Here is a 20,414-nt window from a genome sequence, read left to right as displayed (position 1 = left end):
GAGCCCCTTCGTGCCGAGCAGGCAGCTATAACGGCTCCCCTATTAAGCCCCTCTTGTTCCAATAAAGGTTGTTTGCGTGGAGAAAAAAACAAATCTATCAAAATGCGTACGTGTACCAGCCCTTTTTGAAAATCCACTGCTGGATGACGGCCTTCTCCACGTCGTGCGGGAGTTACTTGAGCATACTTCACCACGCTGTTCGGTGCGGGTTTGTGAAGGACGGGGGATCGCTGGACGTGATGGTATAGAAGTGCAATACAACAATAGATGCTGCTGGTTTTGATTGAAGTGGTTTCAGTGTTTTGTGTCGCCACGATCGCTCACGATTCACTTTTGTTGTTTCAGCTCGAGATGACTCGGGGACCACCGCCCCTGCCCCCCCCCCCTCGTCTCCCCTGCACCGTAGCAGCACGTAAATATTGGAGTGTGAACTCTGCGATTCCAGTATTTCGTGCTGCTGCTGTGCGGTGGGGGGCATGCAACGACAGCGATGACGATGATGATGATGATGAGGAGGAGGAGGAAGTGGTGGGAAGAGGAGGGAGTTGGTCGATGCCGCAGGCGCTGTGAAGTGCCCCCCCTCCTTACGAAATGACGTCCACGTTTGTCCGGCAATAAAATTGATGACCGGAGCTGCGCCTACGCTTTTTTTCTTTCGCCTTCAATAAATGTCCATTTATGCATTGCGTTCTCGTTTTTTTTAAAAATAATTACGAGTGGTTTTTAATAACACCCACAGCACCTGTGGTCAAATCACACCTGGGATAGTGATAGGTTTTTACCCTTTCAACTGGTACAAAAACTGAATATTATACAAGGCATCATGTTTGCAATAACCACAACACAAGCAGTCAAATTCCAACACCAATGGAGACTAGGCTCAAGAAAAGCTGTCTCGGGTGTGGACCAATCAACTTCAAGGACAGTGCATATCATTATCAGAGTTGTTTCTTTTTGTTTGCATTTTGACTGCTTGTGTTGTGGTTATTGCAAACATGATGCCTTGTATAAAGGTGTCAGTTTTTGTACCAGTTGAAAGGGTAAAAACCTATCACTATTTTGTCACTGGTAAAGGAGGTCTCATAGTGTACACACCTGTGATGTTCCAGATCGCATCGGATCTTGGGCAGCTAAGCAGGGTTGAGCCGAGGTGGTTCACGTGGATGGGTTACTGCTGCTATGCGCAACATTACGCGTTGTCACAGTCCGAACCGTTGTATTATTTGCTCCGTGATTAAACTGCTTTAATAACGTTGATGAATTTACTGACGTTTACATCCACCGCAGAGCGACAGACGGAGCGGCCTGATGGATCTGTGTCCTGTCATTTATGCCACTGCGAAATAAACGACGAATTTATTTGTGGACGCCCACAATAAGCAGCCGTGTGGAGCTCGCCACGCGAGGTTTGCTCTTCTCGCGAAGAGGTAGATGCGACAACATCTTCCATGGTGCTACATTTCAAATGTGGCTAGCTGCCATGATGACAATGGCAATTACTCTGAGCTTGTGTGTGTGGGGGGGAGAGGCAATCCCAGGTAACTGCTGCGATTCTCCCAGATGTATGATCATGATGAGGGCTCGTATATTTACTTTAAAAAAATAAAAGTTTTTTCCTTGCGGAATTTCGGAGCCAACTACTAAAATGACTGCCGGATTGTATTATCGGTTTTGGTCTCAGTGTCGTTCTATGACTACACGCATAATATGAAGCTGGTGTCTACCCACAAGTGTGCCCACGTGGCTATGAACAAGATGTACATCAACAGGTACCACTATAAACTTGGTGTCAGGGACTCGCAAGCATTTAAGACCCCACACGCTGCACCAGGTTTACAACTAATCCAGCTACGTTGCCTGGTCATGGATTCAATCACGTCCCTGGCGTCTGTACATTTTGGAGGTTTGCAAGTTCTCGCTGTGGTTGCATTCACTTTCCTGCCTGGTCCTCCGGCTTACCCCACCCCTCTCCACATTTAGAAACGCGTTTAGAGTGCACATGGTCCTCGATATACGTCGCTTCGTGCTCGCGTCGTTTTCAACGAGTCGACAACGTCGCGCGTGGGGTGCGTCGCTGTTAGCCCAGCGACCCGGACTTAGATGTCCACTCGCGGCCAACACCGGTGACGATTGTTGTTTGGGACTTGGCTCGGCTGAACTCTGTTGTTTGGTGGGGGGACGAGGACGTCCTGTGGACAACTGGGATTGTTCGCATGCGCACTCATCTCTGTGCCATCCGTGTGCTCGCCTACACGTAGCGAGTGGCCGTTGTTGATCTGCGCCGAATTGAGCGCTGAACACCGTCGCAACCTTTAAGCATAACTCGTCCACTCAAGGTAAGATGAAAATTTTAGGTTACGGTCAAATATTGTTTGAATAAAATGCTGTTTAAAATTGTGTTTGCTACTGGTTATGCTTGAGTCATTGCTAAAAATTCCACTTAAAAAAAATTGGAACACTTTTTAAGTGTACAGGGCTGCTTCGAAATGATCATGAAAATGTATTTTATCAAGTGTTTGATAAGTTTTGCTATTTAAACGTTGCTTATAAATGTGCACATTGTGTTAGTTTACACGTACGGTATTTTAGTTACAATTATGGGGACATTCTCCGTTAGACGTCTCTCGAGTAGCAATTTCTGGTCCCCGACCTGTCGGGGACCCCCTGTATTTGGCGGCTATACATTTCCACCTGATAAGCCACTTAGTTCTCATTTGTGGCCAGGCAGCTTCCGTAAAAGAGCTATATAGTTAACTTGGCCTTGCCTGCTAAAAAAAAATGTAAAAGCCTTTAGAATTTATTCCACGTTCTTAATCGACCTCGTGGGCCCCCGCGGGCAGCCTGGAGTAAGGAAACTGGCACCATCCCCCCGGGGCCGCTGGGAGTCTTGGCTCTTTCCGGCAGCCGCGCGGTGTTCTTGCCCCGAGGCGGGCGAGGCGCTCGTGGTGAGGCGGCCACCACCGCCGCCTGCCACGTGGCCCGGCAGGGGAATGAGGCGCTGGGGCCACCGAGCAATTGGCAGCACCAGGGCTGGGTGGGCGGAACGCCCAAGGCAACAGGCAGAGCTTTTTACGGCGCTTGCAGTGGTGGTCAGGGCCCGAATGGTGGTGGCCTAGGCCAGGTTGGTGGTGGTCAGGGCCAGGTTGGTGGTGGCCTGGGCCGGGTTGGTGGTGGTCAGGGCCAGGTTGGTGGTGGCCTGGGCCGGGTTGGTGGTGGTCAGGGCCAGGGTGGTGGTGGCCTGGGCCGGGTTGGTGGTGGTCAGGGCCAGGATGGTGGTGGTCAGGGCCAAGATGGTGGTGGCCAGGGCCAGGTTGGTGGTGGCCTGGGCCGGGTTGGTGGTGGTCAGGGCCAGGTTGGTGGTGGTCAGGGCCAAGATGGTGGTGGCCAGGGCCAGGTTGGTGGTGGCCTGGGCCGGGTTGGTGGTGGTCAGGGCCAGGTTGGTGGTGGTCAGGGCCAAGATGGTGGTGGCCAGGGCCAGGTTGGTGGTGGCCTGGGCCGGGTTGGTGGTGGTCAGGGCCAGGTTGGTGGTGGTCAGGGCCAAGATGGTGGTGGCCAGGGCCAGGTTGGTGGTGGTCAGGGCCAAGATGGTGGTGGTCAGGGCCAGGTTGGTGGTGGCCTGGGCCGGGTTGTTGGTGGACAGGGCCAGGTTGGTGGTGGCTCGGATGGTGGTGGCCTGGGCCAGGTTGGTGGTGGCCTGGGCCGGGATGATGGTGGTCAGGATCTGGCTGGTGGTGGCCCACAAATGAAACTGCGATTTGGCGTCGATTGAAGGCGTCGCTAACCTGTGGCCGTCCTCGCTCATGGTTCTGCGATGTCGCAATCCGTAGAGCACCCACACGAGAGCTCATTGAGACTATAGTAACAGCTTTTTACAAAGCCCACTGAGCTCAATAGCAGTTTTTCAGAAGCGACCTGGCCGTATGACGGCTCTGCGAAGTAGCTTATGGAAATCTGTAGCAGCTATATACAAAAAACCACAGGTGTGTGTTTTACTGGTAGGAACGAAGTGAACCAGCCTACAATAGATTATATCGTCCGTCCGTCTGATGTCCGATTAGGTGTAGCAACATCGCCCCCTACTGCAAACACTTGGCAGGACCCTACAAAAACCTTTAGACTCAGTGAGGCTTTCCTGGCTAAACAAGTGTAACATTCCCTTATAATTCCCTGAGATAGTTTTTAATTAAAACATTTAAATTAAAAATTAACTCACAGCGGCCTAAAGCCTACAGCTAGGCCTAAAGCCTAGAACTAGGCCTCAAACTCTTCCTTCATATGGTACCCCCGCCATTTCATTTTATTATAGCCATTCATTTGTTCGTTCCTACCAGCCCACCCTGCAGGCACCTGTTAAATGTGGAGGTAAAAACCGGAGGACCTGGAGAAAATTTCACGCGACCACGGGGAGAGCGTGCAAACTCCAAATATACCGACGTTAGGGTCTATATATTTGCATACCAGGTGAGGTCCTTTGAGATTCGGGTCCTTTATTTCCTGCACTGCGTTGGGAGCCAGCGGTCAGACTGCCTCCTGTCGAGAATCCTCAAGGGAGGAGCGCATTTCTGAAAAGCGTGGCATGAACTTTGCGAGGTGGTTCGCGAACCCGATTAATCGCTTTCCACTGCTTTCACATCATTGGGCTGTGGCGTCTCCACATTCCTTTGAACAAACGACGTCGTAGGGAAACGCTTTTGGCGTAGACGGCCATGTGCGTGAGAGGCACACTCTGGAAACAAGTATAACCCGTAAAAACAAAGTTTTTCACTATAAATCCTTTATATGCGTGGCGGCTAGAGTACTCTCGTCCTCTGGCTTGAGATGGCTGCCACCTATGGGTCAGATGATTGCATTGCACCATTAAGCAATTGGTAATTAAATATAATATTTTTGTCCTAAAAAGTGTAAAATTTTGGAAAAAAATTTTCACGAACATAAATTGTCACGCACAACGAGTCTGTGTGGAAAATGTCAGCTCGATTAGATCACGGGAAGTGGGTTAAAAAACGACCGAAAGATTTGCACGGTCCTAAGCAAGCAAGCGAACTTAATATAAAGGATTTAAAAAGTGATGTGGGCCGATTGCACAACCTACACACACACGTGTCCCCGTATGCAGGATGCTGCTCTTTGGAGCCGTCCATAAATGACGTCACACGATTTTGGACGATTTTTGACCCCCCCCCCCCACCTCGTCACACGGCGTCACAAAAAGTCAGACCCCCCCCCCTCAAATATGACGTCACAAAGCTCTGCCCCCCTCCCCCAAATAAAACATGCTTCAAATCGCTTTAAACTATTGTCATTGTAGTGCGTATTTAATGTGCCGCTGCACTCTGATGATGTAGGATAAAACATTTATTAAAAAGTCTTCAATTAAGTAGAACTTGTCTATATTCATCTAAAGTTGCGCATTTTGATGTGACGTCACATTTCTCCCCCCCCCCACCTCGTCACACATCGTCACAAATGTCTGACCACCCCTCCCCCCAGGTGCGTGACGTCATTTATGGACGGCCCCTTTGCTGACCTGTGCTCATCGCAACAGCAATTGCATGCTGTAGGCCTGGCAGGAGAATCGCTGCTTTGCTCGCATCGTTCGCTGTTCGCCACGCCAGTCCGCTGCGTCGATTGCTCTCGATCTGTCGCGTCTTGCGGCGTGCTCTGCTGTGCTGCACTCATCGTGAGCGCTGTCTTCCACCACGGGCCACGCTCTTATTTGTTACAACAAAGGCTCAGCCTTTTGTTATGCATATTCTTAGGTTTTTTTCGGTAAAGTCACGTAGGTAAAATATTAAAATTGATACAGCTGTCGTGGCTGTGACGGTTCCACCTGAAGACGGAGGCTTGTGTTGCCTCCGAAACGTCGTGATTTTTATTTTATTAAACTTTTATTAATTTTAATGTTTTACCTACGTGACTTTATCGAAAAAACCTAAGAATATGAATCATTGCAGTCACGAAAGCTTCAAATCTAGAATTTTGTTATGCAGTTTATTCTTCGTCTTAAGCCTCATCTTACCATATTAATAAAAAGTGTGCCGTACTTGGCCCTTCCCCTCTTCAACCGTTATCAATACGGAGTGGTAGCTCTTGTAATCTCTCATTTACTTGATACAGCTGTCGTGGCTGTGACGGTTCCACCTGAAGACGGAAGCTTGTGTTGCCTCCGAAACGTCGTGATTTTTATTTTATTTTACTTTTATTAATTTAAAATTTTTACCTACGTGACTTTACCGAAAAAACCTAAGAATATGAAAACGAGAACGAACTTGTCAAGAGCAATCTCCGCTTTCAGTGAGCGATGCTCGCACCGTTACTGCTTCTCGGTCGCGCGATGAAGCCGTCAATTGATTCGCCTTCCTCCTCCTGCTGCTCGCAGCATCCAAACACGAATCTTTCACAAATCACATTTTTTTTGCAGGCCTGAAGTACGCTTCCTAGGCATCCTCCATGGCTATCGCGCCTTCCTTATTGCTCCTCCTGTGACGTTTAGATTCTATCTGTACACGTGGTTGCACTCGCTGCCCATCACTCGCATCGGTGGCTGCTTGCACCTCTGAGGGATTCTCAATGTGGGGCTGCTGCTGCTATGGGGTAGTCTTCAAAATTGGCCCCGAAGGTTCCTCCCCCCAAAATTTCAGCTCCAATCGCCACTCATCTTCATGCCTTCAGGAGCTTGGATTACCATTGGCAGCCACCGTGATTGCTGAATAGTGCTTCTAACCGCAAGCCTTCGGGCTATCTCTGCAATCCCCTCGTGTGAGCTCACAGTTCTGCAGCCCGCTGTTTGCTCGTCTCAGATCTTCGTTGTGAATGGCTCACAGGGATATACCAAATAAATGAAACTGAAACTCAAAACTGAACATTATTTTGGGCCTGTCTACTTGTGAGACCGTGTTCGAGATTTCAAACAATAGCGACGTCAAAGTCGCGTCTGAGATCAGCAGCCGTGTTCGGAGATCACGACCGAATGCAGTAACAAAGACATCATGCTGTCATTGCAATCACCGCCGCATGTTACTTCACGAAGAGTTGTTAGAACCTCGCCGCCGTGGTGCCCCGAACATTCATTGCCCCATCTCCGTGGAAGGCGCCCTGACCTCTGTGAACCCCTCGTTCTCAGCTCCACTTTTCACACCTGTAAACCCCTTATTGCAGACCAGTTCAGACCTTATTGATCACCCCGTGCCATTATAAATCTCAACGTTCATCCTACAAAGTCCCATCACAGGGGAGAAACACAAACAGACAACGCATCTGTTTTGCCCGTCTTGAAACGGCTGTATGCCGTATGGACCTCAAAACGCAATTACCCCGTACAAGAATACGGGGTAAACCGTATGGGTTGACAGCTGTGAATTAAAGTTAAAAAAAGATTGTCTTTAATATGGATGCTAACTTCTAACGCTGGGCTGCCACTGTCTCGCAACATTCGCTCGCTCTCGCGGAGAAAAAAGCCACAGGCGATGAGGAAGGTTGCAACCACGTGCTGAGCTGGCTCCAATAATTGCCTAAGCTCTGCAGTCCTCTATACATTGAGGGTTTAACGACCAATTTAAACACATTCCTGCGGAGGGAGCTGGTAGGGACGTTGGGTTGCTCGGTCAATGGCCAGGGTCAACGGCGGCGTGGTGCATTCCGCAAATATGCCCGACTGTGAGGGCGGGCACAAGCCGGCGTGAGTAGGTGAAACGTTGAGTTTTATAAGGGCCTACGGGGTGACCAGCCCCTCCCCACCCAGCCCCACCCCTCCCACCCCCCACCCAGCCCTTCCCCACCCTCCTCTCCCCACCCAGCCCCACCCTCCCCTCCCCACCCAGCCCCTCCCTCCCCACCCAACCCCTCCCTGCACGACGGACACAATAATCCCCTGTGGGCTGGTGTAACCAGTATGAGCGTTTACATGTGGAGGCAAACTGGTGGACGCGTAGGCAACCTACGCATATGAATGGGGGCAACGCTGCCCCACACAGACGGGGCAAGGTGGAGTCCACTTTTTTTACTTGATTGTGCTGCCCTCTCCTGGCGGGCCACTGTATTGCAGTTGCCCAACCCCACGGGGAAGTTTTTGCCAAAGTTGTGTGTGGTCCATCAACCCTCGCCTCCACAGTGCTGGATTACAGGTCACGCGCGTAGTCGCCACCCTTGGGCTCAACTTGCGTTATGTTAATAGTTTTTTTACCCTTTTATCTGGCAACAAAACTGACACCTTTTTTTACAAGGAGTCATGTTTGCATTGACCACAATACCTGCGGTCGGAATGCTAACAAAAAACACGACTCTGATAATGTATGCACTGTCCTTGAAGTTGATTGGTCCACACCCGAGACAGCTTTTCTTAGTCTCACATGGTGTTGGACCAGATGACGCCAAAAGGCGCACAACTCAAAGACAACGCAGCATTAGAGTATGAGAGCTCGGGGTAAGCATTTACCGAAAAAACCAAAAAGTATAATTCTAGGTAGCCATGCACCTCTCAATGATTATTTTCCTACTACTTGAGCCTTTTGAGCAAGTTTTTTTGTCAATGTCCGTGTGGGTGTGGAGGGTGGGGAGGGGCTGGGTGGAGAGGGTGGGGCTAGGTGGGGAGGGGCTGGTCACCCCGTGGTGCCCTTATAAAACGCAACGTTTAACCTACTCACGACGGCTTGTGCCCGCTCTCACAGTCGGGCATATTTGCGGAATACACCACGCCGCCGTTGACCCTGGCCATTGACCGAGCAACCCAACGTTTCTACCAGCTCCCTCCGCAGGAATGTGTTAACTCAATCCCAGGTGAGGGAAACGCTGAGGAGATGCTTTGGACGAACCTCCAGCCCCAATGTCCAGAAGAATAACACAACGTCGCTTGACCGTCAGCCATTTATTAAATATCTCTCCCAATACAAAGTATTGAGGACAGCTCCCAATACAAAGAATCACTCAAGCGTTGACCTGCATGTGCAGTGTTCAAGTATGAAGCCATAACCCTAACTACATGATTACGAACAGATAAAGGCATTCATAAAAACAACTGGCATTTAAAAAAAAAACGATTAAAATGCCTGAAAAATAATTTGAAGAACACGGCTTCTTTGAAACTAATCGATACACCAATGTTCCAGCTTAGTCCATGAATTGAATCGAGAACTTTAAATTTTTCACTACGACTATGAATACAATTCCACGGCTCATCAGGTTGTGAAGGCATCGGTGTCGACAAGCGGTTGGTATTGGATCCTCCTTCCGGAGCGGAGCTGGTAGATTTTCACGGCGGCCACGCAGACGGCGCTGACGGCCAGGGTGGCAGCCAGGGCGTACACCATGCCCGTCCAGCCAGGCAGCCCAGCGCTACCATGCTCCTCCAGGGAGGCTGTGGTGGGGGTGGGGGTGGGAGTATGCAATGCAAAGTGAATTTATGAAACGTGCAAAAAAATGTGATCGCATCCTGAGATGCTGTGGAAAAAAACGGTGCGCTTAAACCATCGAGTGGGAGAGATTCAGTCGGTGGTGGGCCGACGACCTAATGATGTTCATGTGTCTCGACCTGAACAGGCACAAGGAGTCGATAGCACTGATGGCAGGGGTCAAGGGAGATTCAGACCATGGTGGCAGCACAGGAGAATCGGTGACCTCCCACGTAGGGAACGTTGATTGGAGGCTTCAGCAGCCGTGAGAATGGTAGGAATATCAGCAACAGCGGGAGGGCAGTGACAGCAGAATAGCGGTACGAATAGTCGCAAATCTATAGCAGAAGCAGCAATAGGAAACGGATGCATCGGAAGCGGAATTGGACCCACCAGCTGTAGCAAAGCAAGCACAAGGCAGACAAGCCAGTACATTGACGGCCTCATAAGTACAACAATACAAAGTCTCTTTATTTCACGATATATATGAAAAAAACCCTGGTTTTAATGTCATTACTGACAACCGCTTCTCTCGGGGCCTAGATGAGCTCACCTGGAAGCCTTCTCTGTTCCCACACGGGTAACAAAAGCCTTTCGTTTTTAAACATTGCACGTGTCCTAGTTGATGGCAAGATCAGCGGAGGTAAATGGGGGAGGCAAATGGCAGACTTTTTCTCCCGTTTGATTTACCACATCATTTTGTACAGCATTGTCCTAGTAGAGTTCACAGTATTGGGGGCGATGATTGCCACGTGTTTAACCCATCGGGCAATTTTTAGGTGATAAAAAAAATAATGGCAAATGTATTTATTTGGCCTCTTACGCCGCCACACTATGGCCTATTCTTTCGAATAACATCCAGACTCTTTGCTTCTTTCGGTAAAGTCATGTACGTTGAAAAAATAATAGATCACGTTTCGATCGCCACACAAGCAACCGTCTTCAGGTGATTGCTTGTGTTGCGATCGAAACGTCATGATTTATTATTTTTTCTACCTACGTGACTTTACCGAAAGAACCAAAGAATATGGATCCCTGCAGTCGCGAAAGCTTCAAATCAAAACATGACCTACACTTTAATACCCACTCTGAAAGCAGACGTTGTGCAGTTTTACAGTTAGTAAACCCGCAGTATTATACTTTTAGTTTTTTCGGTAAAGTCACGTAGGTAAAAAATGAAATAAAAATTAATTAAAAAAATATTATATTTTTATTAATTTTAATTTCACTTTTTTACCTACGTAGGTAGGTAAAAAAGTGAAATTTAAATTTAAATTAATAAAAATAAAATATTTTTTTATTAATTTTAATTTCATTTTTTACCTATAATTTGAATTTCATTTTTTACCTACGTGACTTTACCGAAAAACACTGACAGTATGAATCCTTGCAGTCACGAAAGCTTCAAACCCGCAGTATTAACCAGGGCGGCCACGGGGCTCGAATCGCGAATCACCGCAACAATTGGCAAACACATCGCATCCTGCTCGGAGGACAGCCAGGGTCCACCAGACACGCCTCGTGGGGCCGGTGGAGCTTGCGGCGACAGCGAGACGAGGGCTCTGACCTTCGCGAGTCTTGCGGAGTCTGATGGGTCCCTGCGACAGGTCGACGGAGTGGTCGGCGTGACGTGCGTCCCCGCGCGCCTCCCCCAGGCCACGCGCCGCCCGCGATCCCCGCACGCAGCCTCGACGGCACCGCGAGCCCCAGTCGGAGGTGTTGCACACGCGCACCGCGCACTCCAGGTACACCTGCCAGGGACATCGTCATCGTCGTCGTCGTCGTTATCACTCGAAGTACAGCTGCCAGGGACCACATCATCGTCTTCACCATCATCATCATTGTTTTCATCGTCATCATCATCTTCACCACCATCATGATTGTTTTCATCGTCATCATCATCATCATCTTCACCATCATCATCGTCGTCTGCACCACCATCATCATCATCTTCACCATCATCATCATCATCGTCTTCACCATCATCATCGTCATCATCAATCCAGGCACAGCTGCCAGGGACCACCTAATCATGTCCACCGGTTTTAAGAGTGTCTTGTCTGACCTATGACCAGTATCTTCTTGGTTCTTTCGGTAAAGTCACGTAGAAGGGAAATAATAAAACAAAACATAATAAAATACAATTCTCACGACGTTTCGGCCACAACGCAAGCAGCCGTCCTCAGGTGAAGAACAGGTCTGTCGGAAAGACAGCGTCATTCAGATGCTGTCTTTCTGACAGACCTGTTCTTCACCTGAGGACGGCTGCTTGTGTTGTGGCCGAAACGTCGTGAGAATTGTATTTTATTATGTTTTATTTTTATTATTTTATTATTTCCCTTCTACGTGACTTCACCAAAAGAACCAAGAAGATGAATCCCTGCAGTCACGAAAGCTTTAAATCGAAATCTATGACCAGTATTTTAACTGAAACCCATGTTCTATGTACCCTCACAAATCTCTGTGGTTTCTACTCGAGTGCATAAGTCGTGAATGCCCACTGGTTCATTTATCAATAGACAGATCCGATGAGACTGGGGATTGTTTAAACCACTTGGTTTCAATATCTGAAATATCTTGCATTGCTTTGACAGTGACTAACAGTGCTACACGTCATGATGTCTGCTGGTGTTGTCACAAGGAGCCTTCAGAGACAACGTTGTCTGTCGTTTCATTATATCCGGATTATCGCGAGGTCAGTGGCAACTATTTACCTGCGCCACATCGCAGTGAAGGGAGTAGAATCCATGATATAATTAATTTAAAATGAAAAGGGAACGATAAGGGCGGGAGAGATGATCGTTAATGGGAAACTAGAGGAAAAGGATGGGAAATTAATGGAGAAACGAGAGAAAATCTATCGGGAGAGATGAGGATAGGGAGGGAGTGACTACTTAAGGGGTTCGACGATGATGCATGAAACGGCGTCTGTTTCCACAGGAGGTGGCAGAGAGAGTGGAGGGGGGGGGGGGTGCTATAGTGGTATGTGACCACACAGAAGTCACGTGATTTGGTGGGGGGTGAGAATTGATTTTCGGATTAATTTAAAACGGAGGTTGGCATTGACTTGAAACTCGGCTTGTCCAGAGAGTTTTCATTCGAATTTGGCTTCGGCGGATTGCCGCAAGACATATCAACGTCGGGAGAAACAAACGTAGCGGGATTCCGATGCGATCATATCGCATCTAATTCTACCCTGTTAACTGATACCCGTCGCCAATCCCCGCGTCGCACCTGCGCTCCGACGAAGAACTCCACGCTGTCGAAGCTGAAACGCCGCCGGTCGTTGACGCCGCTGTTGTGCTCGTTGTAGGAGGGGTCAACGCGGCACCTACATTGTCCGACCACACGCACGCGGCGGGTTGACCTCGCAATAGCCCTCGACGCAGGTAGCAAAAAAGAACGAACTCACGTGCCAATAGTACTGCCATGAAAGGAAAGAAATAAATGTCACGTGTAAAATAATGAGTCTGATAGAGATATCTCTCTGCTTCGTAGCAGACTTCTCATCGCTTACAAACAACACCCAAAATAATTGCTGCTGTGTTGCCCGTGGTGCACAAATAACAAGATGATGACATTTGTCGATTTACACCGCTCTAAAAAGAATACACACACATATTGCAACACGTGACCGTCTGGCCAATCGCCGTGCTCCCCTGAATCGCATCGGTGAGTGATGGAAGAGCGGCGTCTGTTTTCACAGTGGGCGCGAGGGGCAGAGGGGGCGGGGTTCAGAGTTGGGGGGCGTGATTACACGGACGTCACGTGACTTACGGGAGAACGGCCACCTCCCAGAACTTTACCCCGTTCATGTTTTTGTTGTCCCTTTTGAGAGCGGTGTATTTGACGAAAGCCGTCGAGGTTTTGTGTTATTTTTGTAGCACTGGCAACTTTTTGTTTTTATTTGTTTTTATCAGCTAAGGCTCGCTGAGCTACGTAGCTCTTTTTCAGAAGCGACCTCACTACGAACGATAGCTCAACGAAGTGATTTAAAACGCGGGAATTTATAGCAGCCAAATACTCTCAATTTAGCAGCAGCAGCACAATTATTCTGAGTATTGTTAAGTCACGGGAATACCCCCGCCCATGCTACAGAGGCTAACTGCTGGATGAACAGAAAACAATTCCACGAACTTATTGCAGAATTGCACCGTCAGCTTGACAATTAAGTGGTATTTTATATTTTAAAAACTTGCGGGGAAGGATTGGACCATTGCGATTCTAAATCGCAATCGCTCGCATTGCCCGCAATTCAGCATTCGCTCAACGCGACCAGATCAAGAGAGCCATCTGCACGCACCCGTTCTGGAGCAGGAAAAAGGAGGCGCTGTCCGGCGCTCCCGGGTAGGGCGAGACTTTGCACGTCTCCAGGAAGAGCTGAAGGTCCCGGGCCACCGACGTCAGCGCCACCTGCCAGAGAGACGCGTCGCGTTTCTTCGTCATCGGCGGCGGAAATCGCGACGACGACGACGACTTCCCTTTCTTACCCCCAGTGTTTCGGCACTTTGGCTGATAAGACTTCATGAGTGCGAAGGCCGCCACGCATTTGAAACCATTGGGGAGTTTGACAGCACGATGGGGGGGGTGTTTTCACATGTTGTATTGCTGGGAGCAGCACATCAGGGGCCGCACTGAAGGCTATCTCGGGGCACAGCGGTGGCCCACGGGCCTGGCGATGAAGAACACTTCTCTAATTCTAGATTTGAAGCTTTCGTGACTGCAAGGATTCATATTCTTAGGTTTTTTCGGTAAAGTCACGTAGGTAAAAAAGTAAAAGTAATAAAAGTAAAATTAAAAATAAAATTAAAATCACGACGTTTCGGAGGCAACACAAGCTTCCGTCTTCAGGTGGAACCGTCACTTGATACAGCTATCGTGCTGTGACGGTTCAACCTGAAGACGGAAGCTTGTGTTGCCTCCGAAACGTCGTGATTTTTATTTTTATTAATTTTATTTTTTTACCTACGTGACTTTACCGAAAAAACCTAGGAATATGAACACTTCTCTACCCACTGCTGCCACCTCCTCCCCCGGTCACCCCGCTCGTTCTCAACCTCGGCCCTTCTCACCTCGGCGTAGAGAGGCTCTCCCAGCTCGATGTCGTATGGGTAGGAGTAGATGGGCTGGTTGAAGAATTGGTTCGTATAGAAGCGCACCCGGAGATCGAAGAGCCCCATGCTGACTTCGTCCTGTACCCTGTAGCAAGGATGGAAGGCAGTGAGTGGCTGTACTGGGTAGGGGACCACGCGAATAAACCCACCACCTCCTGTATACCAGGCGAGTTAGTTCATATCTTGCTTCATTTTCGGTAGAGGAAGCTCGCTTTCGTGAAGATTCAGTCACGTGTATAGGTTGTTACTGAGGGGGAATACGCTGTGCATTGTGGGTGTAATGGGCGAATGTTGTTATAGAGGTTGTCTCCAGGGCAGCAGAGATTTCACTTCGCCCATACAGTTGCTTTTGCGAGTGACGTTTGTAATATCACGGAGTTGCGTATTTTTGTGAGCTGTGAGTTCAAGGTTCTGTTCATAGTTGCGTTTCAGAGTTCATTGCCTTTGCTTGCAATGTGTTAGATGTCAGTTTAGTATGATAATGAACTTATTAATTGGACAACTTAGGTCTGTTACTGTGGTTATTTTAATTTGCGTTTATGGAACATGTCAACTATTTTATGCAAACACTAACCGGAATCCACCATAACCATAAAATAATGAATAAGAGGTTAGGTGGTCTGAGTCTGTCCGACACTGATGTTTTCGGAGCATTTGTCCCTAAGCAAACACAATTTACTTGCTACCGCTGCCGCGTGAGCAGTCGTGCACAAACACAAACAACAAAGAAAATTCAACACGTGCTATGAAGGAGGGCCATTGCCTGAAACGTCACCAAGGTCAAGTAGACAAATCATTTTGAATCGCAGGCCTATTTGATTTGACGTCCTGTGCCCGCGTTAAAATATCCACTTTGCAATATACAGTAAACCCTTGTTAATTCAAAACATATGGGGCTCTGACCTTGCCGAATTATCCAATATTCCGAATTATGTACCATGGTACTTCCCAGTGCCTCCTGCCGAAATAGAAAATAAATAAATCCAAACTTGTTTTTCAAACTCTTCACACACCGTACTCATTGACACACACCCTGCATCATTTCTATCCAAAACTTTGGATTTGCCTCGCAGACTGTAGGATTTGTACTTCGGTCCCTTTCCGTTACCTCTTCACGTCGGTATGGACGACGTTTCTGAGAGGGTTGGCTTGAACAGGGCGTACAAACAAGGTAAGGTCAAAAGCGACGGGTCTGCACTGACGCTCGCCACGCACGCCGCCACTGGACCGCCGAGTTGTGGTTTCGGTCGTGGCACGCGACATTGGGCCATTCGGCACGGCAATTCGGCTCGTGGCGTATTATTAATACTGAATGTATGCTGAAAGCGCAGCCGTGCCGCCGCAGTATCCCCAATTACGAATGATTAAATAACGAGGTTTTACTGAATATGAATGATTACACGCGCATGTAAAGTGTCCGAAGTGTATATCTATGGGACCCTTTTTTGCGTGTATCAAGATGATGAAAGAATTAAAAGGCTTTGCCCTTCCCGGCAAAGAATATACAGTTGTCAAGATGTTCAAACACCAAATAGAACACCTATTAACAAGGCATCAATTCTGAATCAATTTCGTTCACGCAACAATGGCAAAGCGTGCATTTTCCGAGATCCGGGCGACTGCCCTTGAACCCGGGGGGACTGACCAGCCTCAGCAGCCCTACCTGGGGGTGAAGCTCACCATTGCCCGGCCACTCGAGCCCATGTAGCAGAACATGGGCACCCGGAGCCGCTTGGCGCCGTTTGGAGACACGTAGCCGTAGGCCGTGTTCATGTATATGATGGTGTCGCCGCTGGTCTGCGGGGCAAATCAAAAGGGGACACATCTAAATGATACACAGAAGGTAATAGGTAAGGGTGCAGCCCTGCAATTTCATGCTCACGCTACTGCTGGCGGAACAACCTCTTTCAGAGGGAGCTCTAGACAGCGCTCGTAGAGGGTATTTAGCCATAGAGGGCATCTTAACCATAGAGGACATCTTAACCATAGAGGACATCTTAACCATAGAGGACATCTTAACCATAGAGGACATCTTAGTCATAGAGGACATCTTAGCCATAGAGGGCATCTTAACCATAGAGGGCATCTTAACCATAGAGGACATCTTAGTCATAGAGGGCATCTTAGTCATAGAGGACATCTTAGCCATAGAGGGCATCTTAACCATAGAGGACATCTTAGTCATAGAGGGCATCTTAGCCATAGAGGGCATCTTAACCATAGAGGGCATCTTAGCCATAGAGGACATCTTAACCATAGAGGACATCTTAGTCATAGAGGGCATCTTAGCCATAGAGGGCATCTTAACCATAGAGGGCATCTTAACCATAGAGGGCATCTTAGCCATAGAGGGCATCTTAGCCATAGAGGACATCTTAGTCATAGAGGGCATCTTAGCCATAGAGGGCATCTTAACCATAGAGGACATCTTAGTCATAGAGGGCATCTTAGCCATAGAGGGCATCTTAACCATAGAGGGCATCTTAGCCATAGAGGACATCTTAGCCATAGAGGACATCTTAGCCATAGAGGACATCTTAGTCATAGAGGGCATCTTAGCCATAGAGGGCATCTTAACCATAGAGGGCATCTTAGCCATAGAGGACATCTTAACCATAGAGGACATCTTAGTCATAGAGGGCATCTTAGCCATAGAGGGCATCTTAACCATAGAGGGCATCTTAGCCATAGAGGGCATCTTAACCATAGAGGGCATCTTAGTCATAGAGGGCATCTTAGCCATAGAGGGCATCTTAACCATAGAGGACATCTTAGTCATAGAGGACATCTTAGCCGTAGAGGGCATCTTAGCCATAGAGGACATCTTAGTCATAGAGGGCATCTTAGCCATAGAGGGCATCTTAACCATAGAGGACATCTTAGTCATAGAGGACATCTTAGCCATAGAGGGCATCTTAACCATAGAGGACATCTTAGTCATAGAGGGCATCTTAACCATAGAGGGCATCTTAACCATAGAGGGGATCTTAGCCATAGAGGGCATCTTAGCCATAGAGGGCATCTTAACCATAGAGGGCATCTTAACCATAGAGGGCATCTTAGCCATAGAGGGCATCTTAGCCATAGAGGACATCTTAGCCATAGAGGACATCTTAGCCATAGAGGACATCTTAGCCATAGAGGGGATCTTAGCCATAGAGGACATCTTAGCCATAGAGGGCATCTTAGCCATAGAGGGCATCTTAGCCATAGAGGGCATCTTAGTCATAGAGGGCATCTTAGCCATAGAGGGCATCTTAACCATAGAGGGCATCTTAGCCGTAGAGGGCATCTTAGCCATAGAGGACATCTTAGCCATAGAGGGCATCTTAACCATAGAGGGCATCTTAACCATAGAGGGCATCTTAGCCGTAGAGGGCATCTTAGCCATAGAGGGCATCTTAGCCATAGAGGGCATCTTAACCATAGAGGACATCTTAACCATAGAGGGCATCTTAGCCATAGAGGGCATCTTAGCCATAGAGGGCATCTTAACCATAGAGGGCATCTTAACCATAGAGGGCATCTTAGCCATAGAGGACATCTTAACCATAGAGGGCATCTTAGCCATAGAGGGCATCTTAGCCATAGAGGGCATCTTAACCATAGAGGGCATCTTAACCATAGAGGGCATCTTAGCCATAGAGGGCATCTTAACCATAGAGGGCATCTTAACCATAGAGGGGATCTTAACCATAGAGGGCATCTTAGCCATAGAGGGCATCTTAACCATAGAGGGCATCTTAACCATAGAGGGCATCTTAACCATAGAGGGCATCTTAACCATAGAGGGCATCTTAGCCATAGAGGACATCTTAACCATAGAGGGCATCTTAGCCATAGAGGGCATCTTAGCCATAGAGGGCATCTTAACCATAGAGGGCATCTTAACCATAGAGGGCATCTTAGCCATAGAGGGCATCTTAACCATAGAGGGCATCTTAACCATAGAGGGCATCTTAACCATAGAGGGCATCTTAACCATAGAGGGCATCTTAACCATAGAGGGCATCTTAGCCATAGAGGGCATCTTAACCATAGAGGGCATCTTAACCATAGAGGGCATCTTAGCCATAGAGGGCATCTTAACCATAGAGGGCATCTTAACCATAGAGGGCATCTTAACCATAGAGGGGATCTTAGCCATAGAGGACATCTTAACCATAGAGGGGATCTTAACCATAGAGGGCATCTTAACCATAGAGGGGATCTTAGCCATAGAGGACATCTTAACCATAGAGGGCATCTTAACCATAGAGGGCATCTTAACCATAGAGGGCATCTTAACCATAGAGGGCATCTTAACCATAGAGGGCATCTTAACCATAGAGGGCATCTTAACCATAGAGGGCATCTTAACCATAGAGGGGATCTTAGCCATAGAGGACATCTTAGCCATAGAGGGCATCTTAGTCATAGAGGGCATCTTAGCCATAGAGGGCATCTTAACCATAGAGGGCATCTTAGCCGTAGAGGGCATCTTAGCCATAGAGGGCATCTTCCACGCTGGCCAGACCGTCTGGAACGAGGTGGCAGTACCTCCTGACACTTTACCCCACCACACGCGACCCTACCTATGGTGATCCCATTGAACTGCCAGGTGGACAGAGGCGGGTGGGGTATTAATGAACTTGAGCCGTTGTACTAACTGCCACACCGGGAGATGGAATTAAGTGTGCTGCTAACCATTATACGATGGCAGAATCCTCTTTGTGTGCGCAGGTAGCAAAGTCCTTCAAGCGGTGTGAGAGGGAGGTCAAGAGGGTTAATGCTTCCCCAGGGCGGTCATTTTATGGGCTGTGAAAACCACTTTGGATAAGAAGAGAGTTAAGTTTGAGTGTAAGAACAATGACGTTTGAGGCGGGAATTGCTACAAGTATTACCGTGTGGATCGGATAGCTGGATGCTCGAAAGGAAGTTGCTGGCATATTAGCAGAAGTGTCTGAGACGGCTGCTGGGAATTTTGTGTCGCATTGCTGAAGTTCTGAAGAGACCATGGCAGGCAGGTGTTGTAAATATGATTGGGCTTTGCTGGGTGATAAGTGTGGAGAATGTGGTGGGGAGGGGGTCATGATTGTCGAGACAGGAATTGGAGTGGGCTCCTGGAGTCCGTTGACCAAGGTCGAAGAGCGAAGAGTAAATAGTGGGAGAATGTTCGGGCAAATCTTCGAACGTGTGCAACAACAGTTATAGGATCAGGCAGAGGGTTCAAGCCATTTGCGAGGTGCGGTGTCAACAACGGCTTTGGCCACAATGACACGTCTTCATCTTGAATTTCGACTTTGAGTGGTTCTAAAGGGCCCTCCTGGCACGGCAGGTTTGGCTTGACACGAGATGTTTGGGCATCTCAGCAGCCATCAGATCCACCTCCACTTTTAAGAGACGGTTGAAGGCTACTCATCTGTTGCGTAAGGCATCTCCTCCATGCCGTATCACAGGCAGGGGAGAGGAAAACCAGCGTTGCTCCCATATGTTTGCTTCCACCATTGGAACCTCATTTGCCAGAAGAAAAAATATGATAATTGTTTTTTTTTTTAACTCTGATAATGTATGCACTGTTCAATCAACTTCAAGGACAGTGCATACATTATCAGAGTTATGTTTTTTGTTTGCATTATGACTGCAGGTATTGTGATCTATGCAAACATGTCTCCTTGTAAAAAAGGTGTCAGTTTTGGTGCCAGATAAAAGGGTAAAAAACAATTATCATGTTTGCTTCCGTTATAAACTGGCCTCGGTGTGACTCGTCAGCACAAGCGACTGATCGCAGCAATTATGGCCAGGTCCAAAGTCGGCCTTCTTCCTTTGGCAAATTTGACCTCGATAATGGGGGCGAGTCGAGCCAGTTAGGGCCCTCTTAACGAGCTCCACTTTTACTCGGGGAATTGCTTACTCGGGAAAAGCGAACTTGAAG

General features: G+C 48.2%; 1 protein-coding gene and 1 long non-coding RNA gene across 9 annotated transcripts in view; one reads left to right on the top strand and one right to left on the bottom strand.

Moving 5' to 3' along the window:
* LOC133344016 (uncharacterized) overlaps positions 1 to 2,367 on the top strand; it is a 55,408-nt gene extending 53,041 nt beyond the window's left edge. Inside the window, exon 4 of the long non-coding RNA XR_009755299.1 lies at positions 346 to 2,367. This is a non-coding gene — a long non-coding RNA (uncharacterized LOC133344016). The remainder of the gene's footprint in view (positions 1 to 345) is intronic.
* A 6,481-nt stretch (positions 2,368 to 8,848) lies between these two features.
* LOC133343080 (deleted in malignant brain tumors 1 protein-like) overlaps positions 8,849 to 20,414 on the bottom strand; it is a 52,925-nt gene continuing 41,359 nt past the window's right edge. For all 8 annotated transcript variants that reach the window (XM_061552604.1, XM_061552588.1, XM_061552569.1 and 5 more), the window contains 6 exons: positions 16,164 to 16,297; positions 14,459 to 14,585; positions 13,690 to 13,799; positions 12,621 to 12,717; positions 10,954 to 11,137; positions 8,849 to 9,352 (listed from right to left, as the gene is read on the bottom strand). In XM_061552604.1, the coding sequence (XP_061408588.1) occupies positions 9,174 to 9,352; positions 10,954 to 11,137; positions 12,621 to 12,717; positions 13,690 to 13,799; positions 14,459 to 14,585; positions 16,164 to 16,297 (831 nt within the window). In that variant the 3' untranslated portion in view covers positions 8,849 to 9,173. The remainder of the gene's footprint in view (positions 9,353 to 10,953; positions 11,138 to 12,620; positions 12,718 to 13,689; positions 13,800 to 14,458; positions 14,586 to 16,163; positions 16,298 to 20,414) is intronic.

Source organism: Lethenteron reissneri, chromosome 2 (assembly GCF_015708825.2).
Source record: "Lethenteron reissneri isolate LAM-NWPU_2019-01 chromosome 2, ASM1570882v1, whole genome shotgun sequence".
NCBI lineage: Eukaryota > Metazoa > Chordata > Hyperoartia > Petromyzontiformes > Petromyzontidae > Lethenteron > Lethenteron reissneri.
This window is presented reverse-complemented; position numbering and strand designations above follow the sequence as displayed.